A 24,689-nucleotide genomic window follows, 5' to 3' on the forward strand; every position below is an offset into this window, starting at 1 on the left:
TGTTGTAATTCAATGCCAGAAGGACTCACAAGACTCAGTAACTAGTTATACTCAGAGCTAAAATTTTTTCCAGCAAAAGCATCAGGAGAATGATATTCATTGGTGGAGTCCAGGGGGATGCAGCACGGGCCTCTCATGTTCTTCCTTGTCCACGGGCATATACACAGGAGTGCTCTCTTCCCAACAGCGAACCCTGGCGCAAGTGTGGAGAGCTTCTGCCTGAGGAAGCCCGTTTGTCTTGGATCAGAAGGGGCTGGTCATGTGCGCATAACCTGCTATTAACTCTTTCCTCACATCCTGCAGGAATAGACTTGGGGTTTGGTTGTCGATATCTCAGCTCCACAACTGCAGGGGGTGGTGTTTCTTTCAGGGCCATCATAGAAGCTATCAGGTCCCTTATGCAGACCTTGAGCCCCGAATTAAAACTTAAAAGTCCTGAACTCATCATTTTAATTTTAAAGAAATGTTACAATCCTTTGACTAAAATGATCATGCTCTTAGGAATTTATTGTAAGAAAATAATAAGGATGTGCATGAAAATATAACTATCAGGATGAATCACCAAGCACTGTTTATAACAGCGACAAACTAGAAATGGCTTATGGGAAACAACCGGGCATTTGGTACATAAATTATGGTACATGCATAAAATGGAGCGCTCAGCGGCCATTAAAAATGTTACAGAAGAACATTTATTGGCATGAAAAGGTGTTTAGGACATACTGATGTGAACAAAGCAGACAGTAAAATAAGACACAGTAAGGAATTAATTTTTGTAAAAAATATGTATCTATTTATAGCAAAAAAGGATTTGCAAGGATATCAGTGCTTATCCCTGGGAAGGGAATACATGAGTATTTATTTTGTTCTTTGTTTATCTGTATTTCCCTTTTTTCCCATAAATCACATAATTTGCTTTTGTAATAAGAAAATGTTAATCTATTTCAATCCTTCATGTTGATGAAAACAAATTCATTAAAAAAAAAAACTTAGGGGCCAGCTCCGTGGCGTAGTGGTTAAGTTCAGAGCACTCTGCTTCAGCAGCCCAGGTTCACAGGTTCAGATCCCAGGCACGGACATATACCACTTGTCAGCCATGCTGAGGCAGTGACTCACACATAAAGTGGAGGAAGACTGGCACAGATGTTAGCTCAGGGCTAATCTTCCTCAGCAAACAAAAAAAACAAAAAAAACTTAGATTTTTTTCAGAAGCAGAAATGATCTCCAAGCTGCCACAGAGGCAATGATTTTGTTCTGTGTGGAAGCTGACAGGGACAATCACAGTCCAGGTCGGATTCCTGGGGAGATCGGTGCTTCCTACAGCTTCAGGGTGCCGGCTTCAGCTCTTGTGCCCTGAGGCCAAGTCAGCTCACCTCCAGCCCACTCCATCCTATTCTTGCTGAGTCACCAGCCTCATCATCTTCAGAGCCATGTCCCCTTGGTCGGATGGAACCTAGAACCAAGCAGTAACCGAGTTAGTGCCCCTGGTTCTGTTCCTGGGGCTGGGTTCAGGGGTGACATTCTGAGACCCTGCTCCCAGGAAGAGTGCCAGCTCTGTGACAGCAACGTGGGAGGACAGCTGCATCTGGGTGCACTCCCCTTAAAGAGGAGGTCCCTTCTGTGACATGACCCCTGTGCCAGACAAAAGCTCCTCTGGGCCCCAACCATGTTAGCTGGTGGGGGCTTGGAGAAGCTGGCATTTAGGAAAGAATCTTCTACTCCATTTGGGGCAGATCTGTTGATTTCTTTATAAGGGCTGTGCTAATGGTTTTAGGACCCAGCCTGTTCAAGGAAGAGGGAAGATTCTAAACATTTTCAAGGAGTCTCTGTGTAGGAGGGATTCCAGCCTGGGAATGGAGTAGAAAACAGGCCTAGAAGGAAGCTAATAGCAAAGCTGTCAACAAATACAAACAAACATGACTGTTTGTTTGGGTGACACCCCATTTTTGTATTATTATTCAACTTTGTTCTGTTTTTCCCGTAGATTTTTTGAATAATTCCTTTAAAAAATCTTCTTCCCATCCACCATCAAAAGGGGGAGGGGCTCGGGGGCCGGCCCCGTGGCTTAGCGGTTAAGTGCGTGCGCTCCCCTACTGGCAGCCTGGGTTCGGATCCGGGCATGCACAGACACACTGCTTCTCCGGCCATGCTGAGGCGGCGTCCCACATGCAGCAACTAAAAGGATGTGCAACTATGACATACAACTATCTACTGGGGCTTTGGGGAAAAAAAAAGGAGGAGGATTGGCGATAGATGTTAGCTCAGAGCCGGTCTTTCTCAGCAAAAGGAGGAGGATTAGCATGGATGTTAGCTCAGGGCTGATCTTCCTCACAAAAAAAAAGGGGGGGGTGGGCGGAGAGGGGCAGAGGCCTCAGTTTCTCCTCCACAAAGACGGGGGTAGAATAATAGACGGCTCCAAGTTCTGAAATTCCACGATTCTCTATGGCACTCTTCCGTCCTCAACTCTCCTGCCAAGCAAGGTCACCAGGAGGCACAGGCTCAGTGGGGTATGGCAAAGTGACGTTTAATCAACCAAAGGGGAAGTGGTCTGCGGATGATTTAATAACAGTCTCCAAGAGCTATTTTCAGGCTGCCCCCAACAGATCTCTTGTTCTATCTGTGACAAACCAAGAGGAAACGGGCAAGCGTGTGGTTAGCTCCTCCCTTGCCCTCCTACCTGCCTCTGCAGGGACCCCTCTCTACTAATAGTGTTGTGCTCTAAGACTTCCTACTGGCTTTTTCCAGTCAGTATTGAAGGTACTCAGATACATACCGCCAAATAAAAAATGCCCTCTTAACCCTATATGCCCTGCCTGTTCTTTCTCTCTCCAGATCAAGTTTCTTAAAAGGGTGGGCTACTTCCTTCCAGTTTCTTAAAGGAAGTTGTCTTCTCTCTCTCGCTGCTCATTCATTTGCTCCAACCTTTCCATTCTGGCTTTTGCTCCTGCCATTCCACTAACGAGGCTTGCCAGGATTACAACAGACATCAGCGTAACCAAAGCATCGCTCACGTTTCAGTCCTTCATCTGAGTTCTCTGTGGCACCCACACGACTCGTCCCTCTCTGCTCTGAGGGTGCCACATGTCCCTGGTCTCCCTCCCACTTTTCTGGCTGCTCCTTTCTCAAGTCTCATTTTCGGGTCCTTATTCTGCCTCCTGCTTCTTAAATACTGGTGTACCGTACTGGTTTTCCATGTTTGACTCCCAAACCTCTATCTCCAAGGACAAATATTTGACTCCAGATCTATATATACACCGTGTATGTGTTCAATTGCCCTATGGATATCCCACCTGGCTGTTCTACCCTCCAACACTTCATCAAATCCCTCCACTTCTCTCCCTCTAGGTTACCATAAGAGTCTCTTAGATTGGCTCTCTGCTCTAGTCTTGTCCCATGCCCTCTGCTGCTAAAATATTTCTTAGACAAATCTGGTAATCTCACTACTTTGCTTAAAACCATGCAACGGCACCCTGTTGCTTTCTGGATAGGTCTGAACCCCTTAACGTTGCATACACTCTCCCTTCCCAGCCTCATTTCTCCCCAGTGTCCCTCCCGAGGCCTTGGCTGTCTGCAGGCTCCTCTGGACCTGCACCTGTGCCTCTCCTTGCTCCCATCTCTCCTCCTTACTTAGCTAACTCCTGCTCATCATTTAAGGCCCAGTCTTCCAGACCCCCAAACCTGGGCTGGGCCATCTTCCCTTGGCCAACCCCCATCTTAGCATTTTTTGCCCCATCTTATTAGAATCTCTTTGCCTGTCTGCCCCTCTGGCCCATGAGCTCCTTGAGGACAGAGATGGTTTACCACCCATCTTTGTACTCCCAGTACCAGGCACAGTGATTAGCAGCCATGAGACACTCAAAGGTTTGCTCATCAAATAAAGGAACCAAAGAGAAACTCTGGTTTCTCTTAAAGCATGCAGCATCTTCATTTCTGGGAAGTTCTTAAGAGGAGACTGAGAGTCAGAGAGGTGTAAGAATAAGTGGTCTGTGATCAGACACCAAAAATATTGTGAGATTAAGTCTGTAAATACCCCAGCTCCGCCTTTCCTCTGTGTCAGGGTTTCTCAACCGTGACACCACTGACATTTGGGCAGTACAATTCTTTGTTGCAGGAGACTGTCCTGTGCATGGTAGGATGTTTACCGGGATCCCTGGCCTCCACCCACTAGATACTAGTAGAACCCTCCCGCAAGTGTGACAATGAAAAATGTCTCCAGACACTGCCAAAGTCCCCTGAGGGGCAAAGTTGACCCCAACTGAGAACCACTAATGGCCCTAAGGATTGGCTTGTGGAGAGGGCACCTTGGTCACCCCCAAATCTCTCTCAGCACTTCCTCAGCCATCCAAGTAAGCACACTATGTGCCTGCTGTGCCAACAGAGCTTTAAGACCAGTCCCCTGGGCCCACTTTCCAGCCAGACTGCTGCCCTCAGCCCCTTCTCGATGGAGATTCTGTCCTGGGAACAATGGAGCCAAGAGGGGAGAGCAGGCTGGAGGGCTCCTTAATGTCTCTCTCAACTAACTTCCTCCCAGAAACTGCAATCCCGGGAGGAAGAGAGACCCTGAGTTTAAGTAGACAGACCAACGCATAACCATGAAGGAAGCATCCGGGCCCTTCTGCCTCCTGGCGTTCCTCCCTTTGGCTCCTTTGCAAGTGTGTGTGTGTGTGTGTGCGCGCGCGCGCCTGTGTGTACATACGCATGCGTGTAGTGGATTCACCCTTCCATAATCTCCTTCAGCCCATGTACGTTGACCCAGTCAACATACAACCTAAGGGAAATAATAAGTTCACTGTCCAAGCACAGGAACGGTACAGTCTCACTGCCCATCTCTGCACCCAAAACTTCTTCCAAACTGAAATTCTGGAGCCGCCGGTGCTGGAAGACAAGCCCCCACCTCGTACCATGTGCTGGCAACTCAGCTTTTTGGATCCCCGGGCTTTGGTTCTTACTTCCTGAAAATGTCAAGGAAAGACACTTCTCCCTTGGTCCCCCACGACAAATTGTTCCTTTGGACAAATTGTTAAGAGGAAAGTAATACTAAATTCATTTAAACTAAAGAGTAAAGCACAGGGAGCCCAGCCTAACTCCCTCAGGAGGATTTGCTTTTTAAAATGAGAATTTCTAGCCTCAAAGGAATGAAGTGCTAACAGCGGAATTTCATCAGAGACTTCGAAACATGCCCAAGCCCAAAGCACTTGTGAGACCAATCCAGACAGCACACACAGGCATAATCCGCTGCCTGAGGCTTCCCTCTCCTAACGATTTAAAGTCTGGGGCAAAAGCTGACTCTCTCTCACCATGTGCCCGGCTCTGAGAATCCAGTAGAAAGACAGGTTCTTGTAGGACTTGACAAAAGCAGACGTTTCCGAAGATTTAGGGTCACAGTACAGGGGCTTCCACTTCAGCTGATTGAATTTGGGCAGTTCTGTCCACTTCAGTTTCCGCAGCCAGGACTCCTGACCTGGGAAGTGGGACAAGGAAGGGCCCAGCATTAACAGCTGGATGGAGTAGGAAAAAAAAAATCCAGGTTCTATAACTTGGTGTTTTCCAAACCGTAACGTGCACAAAACTCACCCTGGGATCTTGTTAAAATACAAAATCTGATTCCATAGGTCTGGGTGGGGCCTGAGATTCTGCATTTCTAGCAAGCTCCCAGCGATACCCAGGCTGACAGGGAGAAACCTAGCAGCTGTTCAGCCTGGCTATTTTTGCCTCTGACTCTCTCACTGCCATATGCTCTGTAGGAAGGAAACTGGGGACCTCCGGAGGTGACAGTGCTGTCAGGAGGACTGAGAAGTCTAAAGGGTGAGGGGACAGTAATGCAGATCACCTACGCAGTCCATGGAAGAAATGCAGAACCTTTTCAAATTGTCCGTAGGGCCATTGGCTTACAAGTCGCAAAAATACTGAGTCCTGCTGACTCAGAGAAGCGCATCACACGCACCAGACCATGTGCCTCGATGTGCCTGCTGGTTCTGAGAACCTGCCTCTGAGCCTCTACCTGGCCCTCCTGAAACCAGAAGTGAGCAGACGGTGGCAGCCAGTGCAACAGGGACTCCACCAAGACCACTTCCCTGGGTCCTCAGGTTTACAGTCATTAGGGTTTAGTCTTAATTCACCCCCCAGTGTTTACCATCTGTGACACTGCACAGAAATGAGGTTTTCCTTCAATTAAATAGCGTATTTGTCCAATGGCCAAGAAAATGTCTTCTTTTTCACTCTTGTGATGGAAGTAGGTGGTGTTCTTTTTCTTAATCATACCTAAGGGCCTCAAAAACTGGACAGGCCCAGGCTTCTCTGAGGGGTCACAGCCTCAGGCAGCTCCGCCCTCTTCAAAGAGTCAAGGTCAGGGGTGGATGGATGTAACAGGAAACGGCCTTCCTCCTGGCATTTCAGTGTCACCAGCCCCAAGATGAAGTGTCTTGAGGCCAGTCCCCTTCCAGCTCAACCCATGAAATTGCCTCCACGTGCCCCCAGAGCGGGTTCCTACCCATGGTGTCCACGATGAGATCGAGCTGTCCGTTATACACCGTCACATTGACCCCGGCTTCCAGCAACTCGTCCACAATGCTGATGACCGGCTTCATGAAGTCCTCCTCCATGTTCAGGAAGACGTCGGTAGCCTGGCCTGCACGGGGGGAGGAGAAAGAGGTAGCAGCTTGGAACCTGCCAGGACAAGAGGCACCTTTCAGCCCAGAGCATCCCGGGCTCCAGCACCCAAATGTAACCACTGTGCAGCATCCAACCAAGAGTGGACGCAGGGGGGCTTCACCAATAGGGACCAACCAGCCCTGAGCTGGTCGGTGGAAGGGAAGCATAAACAGCACACGTGCTCTATTCACTCAAGCGCTTGTGATGACGGCAGATGCCATTTTAATGAGGAATTGAAACCCAGAGAAGGCTGATGCCCAAGGAAACAGGGAGGTTCAGAAAATACCCTCTCAACTGGTCCTCTCAGGGAACAGACTGTGCTTCTGGGCTGATGTTAGTTTTCCTCCTTTGCTGAGTAACACCAGGGCCAAGTTCTGAACAAGTGGGGCTACCTCCGTAATAAACCCAATCAGACCTAAACCAGTTCAGAGCTAGCCCTCAGTAAAGCTACGTGGATGTAGCCCCAGGCAAGAGAGGAGAGGGTCAGCACAGTATTCCTGCTGGATTCCTGCCACCACCATCGTCCTCCTCATACTGAACAACAACATTTATTTTTATTTGCCAGTCACTGTGCTAAGGAAGCAGTTTACAAGCAACATCCCATCTTCTCTTCATCACTACCCTGGGAGGTAAAGTCTTAACTCGTGCAATGGTTAAAGAAAATCAGGCCCAGAAAGGCTAAGGAACATGTCCAGGGTGAAACAGCTAATTGGTGGCAAGCTGGGATATGAATGCAGGCCTGGCTGACTCCACAGTATGTAGGCTTAACCACGAACTGGAACTCAAGACACTGGGAGTATTGGCCAAAGACAGTTTGTTCTTTCCAGGCTGTATACAGACACATCTAGAACCAGAGAGAGTTTTCTCTATGAGTCATCATCTGCCACAATGTAGTCACCTTGCCCATCCAGCCACACTGGGCAGGGAGGGAGGTCCCTATAACCAGAGAAGCTGGGGCTAGAAACACCATCATAAAGATAAAATGAGGGGCTTGAGCTGAAAAGATGTGCTCTCGTGAGCTCGACCTGGACTGGCCCCCTGTGAGTGCTCACATCTCTTTCTTCTCAGTGCCATGACAGCTCCCCACAGTTGTACCCACCATCCCTTGCAGCTCTGATAGCATATTCTTTTTATTTGATCTAATTAACTTTTTCCTTCATTTCTAGAAAACTCCAAGGGGTGGGAGGGAAATGAAGACACCAGGTCTAGGATGAGTCCTCTGCTGACTGCAGGTTGGGAGGATGGCCGAGGTCCCCCGAGGAAGCCAGGGCCGGAGCCGAGTCTTAGCCTCTCAGCAGCTGTCAAGGGGCCGCCAGAGCAAGGTCGCCCCACCACAGCTTTGGGGTATCTCGGACACATTTCCTCTCCAGGACCTTGGGAGTCCCACTTGCCCACGGCCTCCACAGGACTGAGCAGGAATTTATCCAAGATTTCTACCCGGCCCTGGTCTCTGAGGATCCCAGTATTTCCTCACTATGGCCTTCAGACCAGAATGCAGTAGACACGGGACCACACCCAGCATCAGGATGCCTGGGGAGGCCGGCCAGAGAGAGCTGGTCAAAACCCATCCAAAAGGACCTCTGTCTGGAAGTCACACCTGCAACCAGCTGTGGCCTTGGGCCTGGCTTTTTTATCTCAATGCTTTATTATGGAAAACTTCAAACTGATACAAAAGTAGAAAAGAGTGATGACTGCTATGTACCCACACCTGGCTACAACAGTTATCGACTCATAACCAATAGTTTCATTTCTCTCCCCACCCACTTCCCTATGAACCCCTTATTTTGAACCAATGTTGGCATGTTATTTACTGTCTCTGCATATGTTTGCTCATCTATAAAATGTGGATAATAATACTGTTCTACGTGCAACAAACCATCATCACCAACAAATTTCTACAAATTAAGGCCTTTAGGTTTGTACCTCTATTGCCCCCAACCCTACAAATGGCAATTAATTAGGTCACATAAGTACCTCCCCAGGAGCAATCCTCAGGAATGATTTTGAGCTTCTTTCTGATGGGACCATTCATGAGCTCACTTAAGGCGTCCAGTTGTAGGTATTTCACGTGACGCTGGGAAAGACGAACTAAGACAAATTGGTACACAGTGAGTCAAAGGACGGGAAACAAGACCAAGAGGACCTCTTTTCCAACTGTTGGGGATGCTGTGCACAAGGAGGCTTTCAGCTGGAAAATGAAAAGCATCACCTTGATTCACCCCAGATGGAGGAAGAAAGAAACACATTGAAAGCGGAGATGCTTTAATAGTTTTGATTGCTGCATTTTATATCCTTTGAGGCCACTGAGATTATCCGGCACAGCCAAAGGAAATCAGCTGAGAAGAGGAATCTAGGACTCCCGCAGCCTTTATGTGCCTCTTCGGGAGGGAAGGTGCCAAGCATTCGGCAGCCGCAGTGAAGCTGGGTCAGCCGAGAGATGACTCAGTCCAGCCTTTAAGAGGACTGACACTGTGATTCAGTGTGCGGAAACTGGCTTCCAAACTTCAAAAACTCTATCTAAGTGAAAGAAGCCAGATGCAAAAGACTACCTATTGCATGACTCCATTTACATGAAATGTCTGAAAAGGCAAATCTAGAGAGACAGAGCAGAGTAGTGGTGGCCTGGGGCTGGGAGCAGAACGAGAACTGACTGCAAACAGACACGCGGGATCTTTCTAGGATAATGGAAACGTTCTAAAACTGGAGAGTGGAGATGACTGCACAACTCTGTGAATATACTGAAAACCACTGAATTATACACTTAAAATGGGTGAATTTTATGGTATATACATTACATGTCAATGAAGCTTTTAAAAAAAATTGGATGCCTCTCGAGGCTGAGGCAGGGTTCTCGCACCCTTAAGGCTCACTCACCTAGGTGACTCTGGGTGAATTCTAGGCTTGACTTCATTGTAGACATGAGAGTGTTTTTAGTTAAGATGTTATAGAAGTTCACCCCATCCGTGTTCTGAAATATAAAAGTATGTTTGGCTGTTTTTTAAATTTATCCATTATTGAAGTTGCAGAACAGAAAAGCACCTGGCTCTCCATCTTATCCAAGGACAGCTCTGACTTCGTAAACTTGCTTGGACCAGAGACAAATGCAGCTCTGGAGGCTCAGAGACCAGCCATGTCAGCCCGGTCTCCTGAGGGTAGCAACCAGCTCATATAAGTGGAGCTCAGAGGATGCAGGAGAAAACCACAGCCCGTGTGTTAATTTATAGGGAGAACAGAGTGGCAGAGGGTCCGACACACTCGAGTCCTCAGCTGTGCATTCTTCCCTTCTGGCTCACTCGGGGCAGAGGGTTTCTTGGCCAAGATCCAACCACTTGTCTCTGCAAGACATATTCTTTCTTATAAAATCCACACATTCATCAAGGGATAATTCCTGCAGGCCTGGGTGGCTTTCTAACCCTATCACTGCTCAGAACCATTAGATTTATTGTTTGAAAATTCAATGAAAATGATGCAATCATTTTCAGACTGGAGGGGAGTCTCGGGATAGACCCCAATCCTGACAACACCAACTAGGGGCCCTTCACTCACGCGAAAAAGCCGAGTGGGCTGGCCCCCACGTGTGTCCTGTTACCTCTTCAACGACCATTTCTGCTTTCTCCCACAGCTGGGTGGCCTCTTTGTAATGTCCCTTATTTACAGCATCCAGCACTTGTTCTGCAACCTGAGACACCTCTGCCAGACCTTGGTTGTCAAGAAGAGACTGGAATGCAAACCAAGAACAAAAAGGCCCACTTGGCTGAGAGACACAAACCTGGCATTGCTTAGTTAGGGATGGGTAATAGAAAGAGAGGGAGGAAGGTGAAAAGGGAGCTTACATACGAAGGCATCCCATTACAAGTCACATATTTATTATGAAAGAAACACAGCAAAATGTTAACTGAGTCTAGATGTGGGGATATGGTTGTTCACTGGGATCTTTCACCTTTTCTGCATATTTGAAAATTTCTATAATAAAAAGTTGGGGGGATTTTAAAAATTTAAAGCTGTTTCTTGTACCTGGAGAAATGGGATAACTGTGCTGATGTTTCTTTAAATTTGTCCCCGAGGCCAGCTGTTGCTTAGGGTCTCCAATTTGATATGGACTACGAGTCCCTAAGGAGCAGAGTCGACCACAGAGGCAAACCCAGCTAGCTTTGTCCTTCCTGGGGACAGAGCCAGAAGAGCTCAGCTGGGCTGGTTACCATGGAGGGTGCAGAGGTAGGGACTTGTCTACTTACCACACTGTACAGGTAAGGTCCCCAGGAGAGCACCGAATCTAAAGGAAACCACATAAGGACATAATAAGTTTGTCATGGCTCTCTCCTCCCAAAGAAAAACCTAACTAACCTCCCTCCCAAAGCAGAAAGAGACAGAAGCAGGAAACCCAATGGCCCTGGGTCTGAAGGCTCCTTAACTCACCAGTGCCCATGCAGGGCTGACATCTCGCTGGCTGGGAGATGGGACGAGGGTGTGGGGGCCTTTCTATTGACTCAGGACTAATGGCACATTAATTTGGCCTGAGACTGCCCAGCGAGTGAGTCATAGTCAGTGATGGCACCACAGGCAGGCTGCGCGTGCGCAGTGGAGATTCCTATCTGTAGACTTCTAGACTTCTGACAACTTAAAATATTTCCCCACCCTCGCATTTCTGCTTTCCATCCTGCTCGCTTCTCCGATTTAGGGACACTAGCTTCTGCTAAGAGCTAATTAAGGAAGAGGACTAATGATTTTGTAATTCAAGTGTGTGTGCCTATACTGCCAATCAATTCATTTCTATTCCACAAATACACTGAGAATTTACTAAGGGCCTGTAAGGAGCTTTATAAGATATAAATATGACTAAGACAATGCCTTCCCTAGAAGAGAATAGTTGGGCTTGGTTTAGACAAGTTCACAATTACCATGCCACTAGGTAAGGCTAGTGCCACCGAGAGATGTGCCAACAAGGTATCAAGAACCATAACTTATAAAGCACATTTGAATATGTCACTTCTTTGCTTCAAAGCCTTCAATGTTCCCTAAGGCCAAGCATCTCAAATTATGTTTCAAACAACCTCAGTTCTGCAGGATTTTAATCTAGGGATTAGAAGAAAAAATGATTCTTTGGTTAAATATCTTTCTGGCTATGCAAAATAAAACACATTCCTGTATTGCAGGACTCCTCAGAGCCTTTAATGTGCCTGTGAGACCTTGTGGAGATGGAGCAGTGTTTAGCACTTCCACTGACCATGGAGCCCTTGGTCTAGCATCTCACTGGACTGCCATTCTTCAGAGGGCACCCAGAGAAATGCAGGCATACCAGGTCCTCTGGGACCTAGTACATTCTCCTCTCCACTTAACCTTCAAGCAGGTGTCTTATTTTCTTCAAATGCAGAATCGCCTGTAATTCTCCCATGGATTCCATTCCCTGTTTGATCTAGACCAGGGATTGACCAAGTTTTTCTGCAAAGGGACAACTAGTAAATATTTTGGCTCTGTAGGCCAGCCTTTCTCTGTTGCAACTACTCAACTCTGTTGTTGTGGCCTCCATGCAGCCAGACAATGTGTAAATGAATGGGCGTGACTGTGTCCCAATAAAAAACTTATTTACCAGGTGGCAGGACAGACTTGACTGGTAGGCCATAGTTTGCTGACCTCTGATGTAGATTTGAGATGTCCAATAGACTTTCTGCAATGATGGAAATGTTCTCTATCTGTGGTCCAAAACAATAGTCAATAGCCACGTGTGGCTATCGGGCACTTGAAATGTGGACAGTGCAACTGAAAAATTGAAAATTGTACCGTATTTTAATTAATTGAAATGTGAATAGTCACATGTGGCTATGGGTACCACGTTGAACTGTGCAGATCTTCTTGAAGACATGGAGTGTGTCTGTGTATCTTTCCTAGCACCTAGCACAATACCTACTACCTAGCAAGCAATTACTAACTGTTCATGAAAATTAAGTCCTTCTCCCTCAAAAAGGGGGTATTTCTGGGATAGAGGGGTGATACTTGAAGTGGATCTGGAACGAGGGAGTAAGATCTGGGTAGGAAGATTTATAAGGGGAGGTGGGTCATGGCAAAGTGAAAAGATAGATTTTGGACAGGATGAATAGCATTTGCAAAGCCATGAAGCTAAACTTATTGGTCTTGTGGAAGTAGTGTAGTGTAACGCTGGATTTGAATCCTGGCTTCAGCTGTGTGACTCTAGAAAAATTGCTTAACCTCTCTGAGTCTCAGTTTCATCATATGCAAAATCAGGATAATGACAGCATCCATCCTGTGGAGTTGTAAGCATTAAATGAAGTTAACACATGCAAAGTGCTTAGTGTTGTTAGGAAACTGTGATGAGACCCCAGGAGGAAGCGTAAGGGCCAGCACTGTAATTTTGAGTGAGATATCTGGTAAGAAACCGGCTGGACCTTCATGCCTCTGATCAAGGCTTCTGCAGCTTCCTGATGTCCTAGGTGGTCCATTCGGGAAGGACAAACAAACAGCCCTTCTCCCAGTGCTGACTCACAGAGCTCAGTTATACCATGTCAGTCCTGCCCTGGTGCTGCCCAGAATGAGGTCAAGAAATTACCATTCCAAGGAGCATCAGACTATCTCAAATCCAGCCGGAGTACGGCTCTGTGACAAGCCAAACCTCTATCTTTTAGGGGGAAAACACTACCTTTTATAAATTATTAATTTTAGAAACTGAGGCATAATCACACCTCACAAGTCATAGATGTACATTTAGAAGAGTTTTGATAAATGCTCATGTAATGACCAACCCAATCAAGACACAGAGCACAGACAGCCTAGAAAGCTCCTTTGTGTCCCTTTCCAGTTTATTCTCCTCCCTCCTCCAGGGGCAACTTCTCTTATGATTTCTTACTCTACAGTTTGGTTTTGCCTGTGAAAAGTCACCTTTTGTTACGTTAGAACAGTAGTTATCAACTGGGGGTGATTTGGTCCCCGAGGGGACATTTGACGATGTCTGGAGACATTTTTGGTTGTCACACTGGGGTGATAATACATTTAAAGCATCGAGATGCTCCTAACCACCCTACAATGCAAAAGAGAGCCCCCTACAACAAAGAATTGTATGAATCAAAATGTCAATATCGCAGAGATTTAGAAATCTTGTGTTCACCCCACCAAGGTGATTATTTCAGATGTCTGAGGCCACACCCCAGAAGTCTGCAACATAAACAACTTTTATCTGCACTCCCAACCATGCTCAGGTTGTGAAACTGTGAATCTCTGAGTTGCAGGACCTGATGGTAACCTTGTCTCACCATCAACATGAGCAACAGATGGGAACTTCACCCCAAATGCTCATTCCGGCATCAGGGTGGTTGAAGGGACGAGATGACAAACAGACTTGGGTTTGAATCCTGACCAGGCCACTCATTCTGTGTGTCAGAGGGCAAATTTCATCACGTCTCTGACTCTTTAGAATGTCTTCAATTGTAAAATTTGATTCTTTTGTTGTGACAATCAAATAAGAGAACTTGGTTCAGCCTACAGCAGCCCATGGTAGGTGCTTTGTAAATGAGTTCACATCCCCAAATTTCTTGGATGCTCCGGAGGCAAATGTTTTCTGTGCTAACTTCTCTGAAGACCCAGAAAATTCCACTGCCTTGTTCTTTGATCTGCACAACACAGCCCAAGTCACAGGGAAGGATGGGGAAAGGAAGTAAAGAAATGCCTGAAAATTCCATACTTACCAAGAGGGGAGATCCAGGAGTCACCCAAAGCAACCCCGGCAAAGTTGCACTGGATGGTTCCTTGTTGAATGGCCTGAAAGACGAGGAGCCGAGAAACATCCTTGCCAAGGGAACCCAGGGGCCTCCATCCCTTCCTCAAGAGGAGGGAGTCAGGCCTTTATACTCTGCCTTTCCTGAGCACAGAAAACTTCCGCTCACCGTTTCGAAGATTCCCTGGGTATCCGAAGACCTCAGATACCCACTAGAGAGCAAGAGTAACATTTTCCTGCTGCCAATTGTAAAATGAGTAGGAACTGTTTAAGTTTCTCCCTAATGTTTCACAAGGGTGTTGGCAGGATGTGTGTGGGGTCTGGTGCAGCCCCTATCTTCTTTAGGAGGGACACAGCCACTGCTCCCCCGAGGTCTGTGATTTCTCACAAGGTGCTCAGGGGGCTCCTGGGGTACAATCATTACTGTCCAAGTGACAGTCACTCAAGGACTGGGAGGCCTCCTCAGGAGGTCCTCAAGGGTGTGCTGATGCCTTAGGACTAGGAGCTCCTGCCCCTCTCTGCTCCTTTGTTCATTTAAAAGCAATACATCTAAAAAAGAAATCTGTTAGAATTATCCATTTTGGCCGGCCCCGTGGCTTAGCGGCTAAGTGCATGCGCTCCGCTGCTGGTGGCCCGGGTTCGGAGCCCGGGCGCACACCGACACACTGCTTCTCTGGCCATGCTGAGGCCACATCCCACATACAGCAACTAGGAGGATGTGCAACTATGACATACAACTATCTACTGGGGCTTTGGGGGGAAAATAAATAAATAAATAAAATCTTAAAAAAAAAAAAAAAAAAAAAAAGTAATACATCTGTCCAGGAGCAGAAAACTGGAAATAACCTAAATATTTATCAATAGGATGGGCTAAATGAATTATGGTTATTTCCACGGTACATGATGCAACTTAAAAAAAGAATGAGAAGGCTCTTTATGGACTGATATGAAAAGATCTCCAAGGTATATTGTTACATTAAAAAAGAGAAATATATAAAATATATATATAGTAGTATATAAGGTATAGTGTATAGTATAGTGTAGTGTATACTATCATTTGTATAAAATACTATTTATTTTTAATTTGTTAAATTTAAGACAGAGATATATAGAATACACAGTCGTGTGTTACTGAATGACGGGGATATGTTCCGAGAAATGTGTCATTAGGCGATCTCGTCATTGTGCAAACATCATAGAGTGTACTTACACGAACCTAGATGGTATAGCCTCCTACACACCTAGGTTATAGGGTACTAATTTTAGGGGACCACAGTCTTACATGTGGTCCGTCATTGACTGAAATGTCGTTATGCGGCGCATGAGTGTATGTAGGTATAGATATATATATAGTAATATATATAGTATAGTGTATATAGTGTAGTGTATACTATCATTTGTATAAAAATATGAAAAAAGAATATATATGAATTAGCTTTTATAGGCATGAAATACCTCTAGAAAGATAGAGAAGAAACTAGTATCAGAGGTTATCTTAGTGGAGGGGGACAGAGGCAAGAGGGACAATTGTTACAGCATACCTTTTACATTTTTTGAACTCTGAATTATGTGAATGCACAAGCTATTCAGAGATCTAAAATAAGAAAACAATGAATATCCTGACTGAACATGGGTAATTTTTTTTCTTTTTTTTTTTTTTGGTGAGGAAGATTGTCTGAGCCAACATCTGTGCCAATCTTCCTTTCTATTTTTTTTTTTTGGTATGTGGGACACCGCCACAGAATGGCTTGATGAGCAGTGTGTAGGTCTGTGCCCGGGATCTGAACCTGTGAACCCCAGGCTGCTGAAGCAGAGCCCGTGAACTTAACCACTATGCCACTGGGCTGGCCCCCTAAACGTTGGTAATTAAACAGAAGGAATTATGCATTTATCTGGCTTTTCCTGAAGGAACTTATTTCAAGTTACCTAAATAGCCCCAGATAATGAAAGAAAGTTCCACTTTATAGAAGAATTATGAACTAATAGATGTGAACAAAATGACAGGAGTGGAAAACTATCATTTTGAAACTCCTAATGAAATTACTGACATATGTGAGAACTAAAAATTGAGGTTAAAACCATGAGGTGAAAGATGGATTAAGAACTGGACATCCATATAGTGTGAAAATAACACCACTCAGATACCTTTCTGTCCAGGGGAGGGTGTGAGAGTTCAATGAAGGATCAGACTAATCTAGACATTATGTGTCTTATGATTTGTAGTAAAATGAAGTGTGCAATGTCACCAATATCAGAGGTTGGCAATTTTTCCCCTAAAGGGCCAGATGTTAACTATTTTAGGCTTTGTAGATCAGTCTATGTTGCAATTACTCAACTCAGCCATTGTGTCGCTAAAGCAGCGACAGGCAATATAAAACAAATGAGAATTCTAACAAAACTCAATTTGTGGACATTGAAATTTGAGTTTCATATAATTTTCATGTGTCATGAAATGTTCTTCTTTTAATCCTTCCCACCCCCACCACCTGAGAACGTGAAAACCATTCTTAGCTCGTGGGCCATATAAAAACAGTTGGTGGGCTGGAGTTGACCTCCCGGCCATAGTTTCCTGAGACCTGACCTATTATAATATAGTCAATCCAAAACTTTTACCTTGAATGCGTCAGGTCTTTAGCTATAACTTCCAGTTTTGTAGGAAACACAGTGAAGAGAGGAATAAACTAAATAACACCATGAAGACGTTACCAGACAAATCCAGAAAATGGGACGTTCTGCAAGACAAGTAGTCTGGATTCTTGCCAAATCACGGTCATAAAAAAGGAACTGTGCTAGATGAAAACAGACCTTAGGGACATCACAGCCAGATGTAATTCATGGATCTGGACTGAGTATTGGCTCAGACCAACCAGCTATAAGGACACGTTGGGATTATTAAAGAAGCCTGAAGATTTGAGATGAAAATTTGCTGAAATGGGAAGGTGAGGACTAGTGATTGAAGCAAGCAGGCTGTAGACATTATGTATAATATGATCCCATGTTGGTTAAAAAAATTGTTTATAAAAGTGCAGAAAGAGATTTAAAGGCTATACACTACGGTGTTAACAGTGGTGATCTCTATCTGGTGGGAAGGAGAAATTTTAATTTTTTGATTTGTCTTTGCTGTATTTTCCAATTTTCAGTTATGCACATATACGCCTTCTTATAAAAGGTTCATTTTTTAAAAGAATAAATCTTAAAAAAATAAAACTCAACAAGCTCACTGTAAAAATTTTTTAAAAAAAGGAGACAGGATAAAATGTGAAAAAACTCTTTTACCTCTGCCCCATTTGCACACTCACTAGTTAACCACAGTTAACATGCTATGTATCCTTCTAGCTGCTTTCTCCGCTTTCACAAGCACATATACACATATATATACACACATATATATGCGGATCTATCCATTCCTTATGGATGGCTACAAAGTATTCCATCATGGAAGGATACACCTATTCTATTTAAGTAATCCTCTATGGTAGCCATTGAGCTTGTTTCCAGTTTATGGACATTATAAGCAACAGTGTACTAAACATCCTCTGACACACACGTATGTATAAGTCTTCCCATAGGACAGATTCTGGAAGTGAAATGATTGGGTCAAAGGGCACATACATTTTAAAACATTTTTTTTTTAAATTTACTTTTCCCCCAAAGCCCCAGTAGATAGTTGTATGTCATAGTTGCACATCCTTCTAGCTGCTGTATGCGGGACACGGCCTCAGCATGGCCTGAGAAGCGGTGCATCGGTGCGCACCTGGGATCTGAACCCCGGCCGCCAGCATTGGAGTGCGCGCACTTAACCGCTAAGCCACGGGGCCAGCCCTGGCACATACATTTTAAAAGTTGATAGATACTGCCCAACTGCCCTTTTAAAATGATTTACCAATTTCCATTCCCACCAAAAGTGCATGAGTGCACTTATTTCCCTGACTTCTTACCAAAACTGGGTGTTACCAATCTTTTAAATATCTGCAAATTTTATGGATTTGGCTTACTAATAATAGTTGAGCATTTTTCATATGTCCATAGGCTGTTTGCATTTTTCCTATAAATTGCTTGTCTACATTCTTTGCCAATTTTCTACTAGGAAACTGTCCTTTTTTTATGGAGTTACTGGTATGAATACTTTTTCTATTATATATTTTTGTCTCTGTATGTGTGTGTGTATATATATATATTTTAAAACTGCTTATGGAACTAAGAAGTTTTAAGTTTGTATGTGGTCTAAATATGTCACACTTATCTTTTTTGGCTTTTGGGCGTTCCCTCTTACGAGGAAAAGCTTTCCCTACTCAAGATTATAAAACTTTTCTCCTATATACTCAGGTTCTCTTAGTTTTGATTTTTATGTTTAGATTTTAATCTACCTAGAAGTGATGTTTTATGCAAGGCAAGAATCCAACTTCACTGTTTTCCAAAGTGATAGCCATTTGTCTCCATACCATTTATTGAATATTCTATATGTTCTCCAAGGATCTGAAATGCCCTCTTATCATTTATACATGATCATATATATGTATGATACATATGTATGTGTTATATACATACACAGATACATATACATACATATATGTATATATAAAATCTGTTTCTAGATTCTTTATCCTGTTGCATTTAACCTATTTGTTGCTAGGCCAGTACCATGCTGTTTTACTCACTGTAGCTTTATAGCTTGTTTGATACCTGGTAGGGCATCCATCACTGTTCTTTTTGAAACTTTTCGTGGTTATTATTACAGACTCTTACTTTGTATGTACAAAGTCCTATTCCAAGTATATTCAATATCAGGTAACTATAAAAAGTAACAATCAGTTTCTGTCTGAAACCAAAAGAACAAAGTCATCTCCCCTGTTACCTTATAAAGTTCTAGACTGATGCCAGCAGCCATTTTTCCTCCATAGGACTCGGAAAAAATGTAAAATGGAATCGTCTAGTAAGAAAGAAATTTACAAAGAATTACCTATCCTGAATGCCTTTTAATTCAGATGAATTAATTTCAAATTTCTATTGCATGTAATGGCCAGACAAAACAAATCTGCTTTTGTTGGTCTTTCCCACCATATCTGATTATTATACCTGTTTAGAATACTGGCTCCAGGCTCATTCTTTCAAGCTAAAAATTATCTGTACAGATGATAGAAACAAAAGCCCACAACCTGATCTTGGGTGCAAAAAGGTTTTCTCTGGAAGCAGCTGAGCATTGAACTCTTGGGGAAGTTTAAGTTTATTCTGACGGATGTAGTGCTGCTACTCCTAGCCCCTTGCTTAGCCGTCCCTAAGTCTTTACTTACCTGGAATTCTTTGTGGCTACTGAAGAAGGTCTTCAGGAGAACCATCATGTCTGACGCCACAGTGGCAAGGTCCTTGGCATATGCGTCACTCTTGTTCACGTAGCTGAACCCAGTGCCCACAGGGTTATCCACAAATAGGAGACTGGCCGACTGGAGCTACATGCCACAGAGGAAGATCAAATGTTGCAATCAGCCAGCCAGCCACCAATTATCTTTTGATCATCTTATATGAGCTCCACAAAAACCACGTGTATGAGGCTATCAGCGTGGTTATGCTCCTGTTGCTAAAAAGGATTTAAAAAAATATAAGAGACAGGAACATAGACTACCACAGCAAAGAAAGACAAAGGAACGGAGGGGCAAGAAGGAAAGATTAACATATATGTGGGGATCAAAGCACCTAAGCTGTCACTTTTCACATGATACATTAGTGCAGGCAGAACCGGGCAGCCGCAGCCTGAGCAGCAGCTCGAAGCAGTGAGAGTACAGACAGGGGGAAATACCACACGTCAGTTTTCTCCAAGATGAATCCAATTTCCACACTGGCCTGGCTTCACTACAAGAACAGAATTTATTCTAAAACCTATTCCAAAGAGGCTTAGAGTTATAGACTTTTACATCTGGAAGCCTTAGTGATGACACAGTCCAGCCATGTCTTTTTTTTTTGGTGAGGAAGGTTTGCCCTGGACTAACATCCATGCCCATCTTCCTCTACTTTTTATGGAACACTGCCGCAGTGGTGCGTAAGTCCTCGACCGGGATCTGAACCCGCGAATCCTGGGCCGCCAAAGTGAAGCACGTGAACTTAACCACTACACCACCGGGCCAGCCCCAACCACGTCCTTTACTGATCAGGAAATTAAAGCCCAGAAAAGGCCCAGGACTTGTCCAAGGTCACAAAGTTGAATCGGTAATAGTAGCATCAGGACTGAGGTCCAGTCCCCTCACTTCTAGTTCAGGCTCTCTGTCCCAGTCATATTACCCTCTTAGTTCTGGGAAGCTTGGGGACAAGCCAGTGGGGCACTCTGCTACTGCAAGTGAAAGTGATATTTCAGTTGGAAGCAACTACAGGAATGTTCCAGGCCAAGGGAACAGCATGTGCAAAGACCCTGAGGTAAGAGTAAAATGCATTTAAGGAAGACCAGTATGGAGACAGATAAGAAAATCAAAGAATCGTAGACATGAGTATGGTGAGCTGGGTATGAATGGGTGGCCAAAGAAATGAAGTGTGGTTTTGCCTGCTAGTATTTGGCAGCCTGGGGGTCGGAGCTGAGCAGGTGGGCAATGGGACTGAGTCAAGGTTGGGCATGGCGAGGCTGTAAAGGGAGAAGGATAAGGGAGCCAGCGGGTGGAGGAATGACCAGAGAGGGGTTAGGGAAGGAAGTGAAGCTCAGAATGAGGGGAGGGGTGGAGACAGAGAACTAGAGAGATATCAAAGGGCAGAGGACAAGGGGTTTGGAGTCTTGATGAAGTCAAGAAGCAAGGTAGGAGAGAGAGGACAGGATCAGAGGTTGTGGCTAGAGGCTGGGACCCTGGAGTCAGACTGCAGAGATGGCCAATATGTGGGAAATGACAAGGTCTGGTTTCTGCAGGCAAGTGGAGAGAAAAATCACCGAGTTGGGGAAGACAAGAAAGACCTTTGTGGGATAAATTGTCCTGAGAAATGGGAGAAGCTGGCTAGAGAGGAAGCCTGTGGACAAGTGCCAAAGGCCCCAGTACACAGGGGGAGGAGGACAGGAGTGGCAGGACGGTGCTGCTAAACTTGTGACCCCACCCAGGATGGGGCAGGCCAGGCTGGGGCTCAGCCTAGAAGAGGCCACAAGGCAGTTCAGTTAGGGGCTATCCTCACTGTACCCAGGAAGTTCTTCGTGGTTTGAGATCAATGTCAAGGGGCCCAATCTCCTCAAAGTTTCCAAATCCAGTGCTGGAACCACCTGGACCACCCTGTGGAAGAGAAAAGACACAAAAATAAATCCAGAGAAAACCTTAGTCAAATCTTCATCACTACAAGATTTGACTTGTCATCATTACAACTCTGACCACATCCACTATAAACAATTTATGATTTAGTGATGGTTGGGTCAGCCCCACACAAAAGACACAACTGATTCAGTGAACCAAGGCGTCTGCACTAAGTGAGCCCCTGGTACTTGCTGAGGTCTTTCTAAAAGGAACCGACCTGGGCTAAGAGCCCCCAGAGGGAACTTCCCTACCTCTGATTCTCCAAGCTTGAACCTTGGCCTGCCATAGGGCTCGCTGACCTTAGAACACCTTGTCTGGCCCCTTTCATTTCAGAGCAGTAAGGCCCAGGGAGGGGACGTGGCAATTAGGGGCTCTGCCAGGACTGTCCCTGGGACTTTGTAACTCTCCACCCCACCAGTGTCCCTGAGGATTGACCAGGGACCCAGGCTGAGGGGCAGTTTGGTCAAGTCAATCCCCAGGATACAATGTAGCAAATGCAGACATCCCAGACCAGGGAGCATTCAGTCCTGTGGGCATCCAGGGCCAGGCAGGATTCTGAACCGAAGCCTGGGGCTGGGGGCCCCAGACTGCGAGAGGCAGACGTTCTAGGGGTTCTGATGCTAAGAGAGGGGAGGAGGCCCTTCAGGGGAAAGGAAGGTCAGTCCTTTTCTGGACAAAATCCTGGGAGCCAGCTAAAGCAAGGAGGCTACGAGGAGAACATTATCAGTTGAGGCAAGGGGACCAGCCTGGGGCCTTGAATAAAAGGGTGCTGCCTCCCTGAGCATGAGCAAGGTGGAGAGCAGAGGGAGATCCACAAAGATGGAAGGGAATGGCTCAGGCAAAACAGGGCAAGGCAATCTGTACAGGGAAATCTAAAGAAAAAAGACAACAGAGAGTCGGAGCTCAGGGATAACGAGAGGACCCCAACAGGGAAAGACTTTATGAAACTATTTAACGTTTTGGACCTCAACCAAGCTAACTATTATAAAATTGAGAGGCTATAAATCCCTCTAATTGTATGCACTCTGATCTTAAGATTTCCTAACGCAGCAGTAAAAAGCTCACAAATCAGAGGGAGCTGTTCATCACAGTGGTATTTATAACAGCAAAAAGACTTAACTCCAACGACCCCCAATAGGTTAGTAAATGATGACACGTCTACAGGACAGAACGTGACACCGCCATTTAGAATCACGAACTGTGAAAACTACGTGGGCACACTGAAAAATGCTTATAATGCAATATGTAATAAATTAAGGGCAAGTGTACATCCTCGAATGAAAGCTGGGTCCCTTTTTCCTAGTGGACTTACTGGGATGGGACAGGACCAAGTGAAAGGAGGGAAGCTGGGAATCCCAGGGGGCTTGGTCTTTGTGGGAGAAACCCCATTTTCCAGTTCTGCTTTTGATAAACCATGGTGGCGGCAGGAGATGACCCCCTGCCCCATGGCAACAAGAAGATGGCTGGAGGGGGCCTCTGTTCTCTATGAGAATGTGCGAGATCAGAATTCACTGCCTCAAAATATGTCTCTTTACCTTGATTCTTTTCTCTGAAAGAAAACTCTGACCCGCGTCACCCCCCCCCCCCCCCCCCACCCACCAAGTAAAAGCCTAAAAGAATTTAACTCTGGACATGGATAGACAGGGAGGGTCCTTGCTAAGGCCATTCCAAGTAAAAGTAGAAGTTATCCTCTGTAAGAGAGATTTACATTTACAAGGGAAATCTCCATTTGTAAAGGTCTCTCTCTCTCTCTCTGTACAGGGAAGAAGGGGGAATGACCTTATCTCTAAAAACTTATCAGTGAGGAAGGCAAGGCTGCATAACACCCTTACTATGCTTTTCTGGCAATCTCCCATAACTGACTCCCCCATCCCTCAACATCCTCCTTTGTCTTTACCTAAATCTATTTAAGAAGAGAACCTCTGCCATTTTGTTGAGATACTCAGTTTCCCCGGGTCTCTCCCATGTATACATGTTATAAACCTTTGTTTGATTTTCTCCTGCTACTTGGTCTCATGTCAATTTAATTTGTAGCCTGGCCAGAAAGGACCCAGAGTGGGTAGGGGATAGCCTTCCTCCCCTTCAAGAACATCCTATTATAAAATCTTTTGACTAGAACTTTGGGATGGGGTGCTGTCAGGGCCCGGGGCTATCCAGTGACTTTGAAATATGGCAAATGTGTCAGTGGACCAACTGAAATGCTTCAATGACTTGAAAGTGTACCTAAAATAACTCACTACTCCACTCAGATGATGTGACCTCAATTCTCAAAGAACTGCCCAGAGCAGTCAGTGCACGTGTCCTTGGTAGGCTGCTAAAACAGACCTCCTTTTAATCAGAATTAATTATGTCTTCCTTAATTGTAATCCTTTTTCTTCTCCCTTGGGCCTCTGAAGAGAGGAAGAGCAGGTTAGTTAGTTAGTCAGTTGACAACCTTCATAACCTCATCAGAGGTCACAAACGGATGGCCTCCAGGCACCAGGAAGTGCACCAGATGGAGCAGAGATGTCAGGCGTGGGCAGAGGGATCCCCTCCTCCAGGAGCCCCTCCTCAGGCCCTGTCTGAAAGGGGGACACCACCACTCAGCTTTGGGACAGTAAGTTCAGGTCCCAAGTTGCTACATCTCCTGATTTTTGGAAAAAGGAAGGAAATGTCTTGAATTTAGAATGTGGGCAACTAATTCAAATAAAACAACCACCCCATTCTGCAATCAACCAAAAGGAAGGTTTCCAGCTTCTGAAAGTCAGTGGTTTACAAACTGTGTTCTTGAGAGCCCAGAGAGCGCCTGAGGCGCAGCATGTGACAAAGCGGAGGCTGAACAGGTGGGATTCGGCACCCTACCGCTCCCCAGCCTCAGCACTTCTGCTTTCTGCTGCTTTGGCTCCGTAAGCTTTCACTTGGGGGTGGAAAAAGTTCTGCTGATTAATAAAAAGCTTGAAAACCACTGAAATTCCCCAGATTAGAAAACCAAAGCCCAAAGGGAAGTGTCTTGCCATAGCTGTAAGCGGCAGGACGGCAGGGAGAACCCAGGTCTCATGTCTGGCCGACCTAGGCTTGTCCAC

General features: G+C 45.4%; 1 protein-coding gene across 1 annotated transcript in view; it reads right to left on the reverse strand.

Moving 5' to 3' along the window:
* Window positions 1-481: 481 nt before the first annotated feature.
* The window catches only part of SCPEP1 (serine carboxypeptidase 1), a 28,063-nt gene continuing 3,855 nt past the window's right edge, over window positions 482-24,689 (reverse strand). Inside the window, exons 3-13 of the mRNA XM_058560607.1 lie at window positions 21,520-21,609; window positions 19,666-19,821; window positions 19,230-19,304; window positions 14,346-14,418; window positions 10,887-10,924; window positions 10,241-10,369; window positions 9,526-9,619; window positions 8,626-8,739; window positions 6,491-6,628; window positions 5,298-5,461; window positions 482-1,453 (exon numbers count right to left, since the gene is read on the reverse strand). Of these exons, the coding sequence (XP_058416590.1) occupies window positions 1,391-1,453; window positions 5,298-5,461; window positions 6,491-6,628; window positions 8,626-8,739; window positions 9,526-9,619; window positions 10,241-10,369; window positions 10,887-10,924; window positions 14,346-14,418; window positions 19,230-19,304; window positions 19,666-19,821; window positions 21,520-21,609 (1,134 nt within the window). The 3' untranslated portion in view covers window positions 482-1,390. The remainder of the gene's footprint in view (window positions 1,454-5,297; window positions 5,462-6,490; window positions 6,629-8,625; window positions 8,740-9,525; window positions 9,620-10,240; window positions 10,370-10,886; window positions 10,925-14,345; window positions 14,419-19,229; window positions 19,305-19,665; window positions 19,822-21,519; window positions 21,610-24,689) is intronic.

This window comes from Diceros bicornis, chromosome 18 (genome assembly GCF_020826845.1).
Source record: "Diceros bicornis minor isolate mBicDic1 chromosome 18, mDicBic1.mat.cur, whole genome shotgun sequence".
NCBI lineage: Eukaryota > Metazoa > Chordata > Mammalia > Perissodactyla > Rhinocerotidae > Diceros > Diceros bicornis.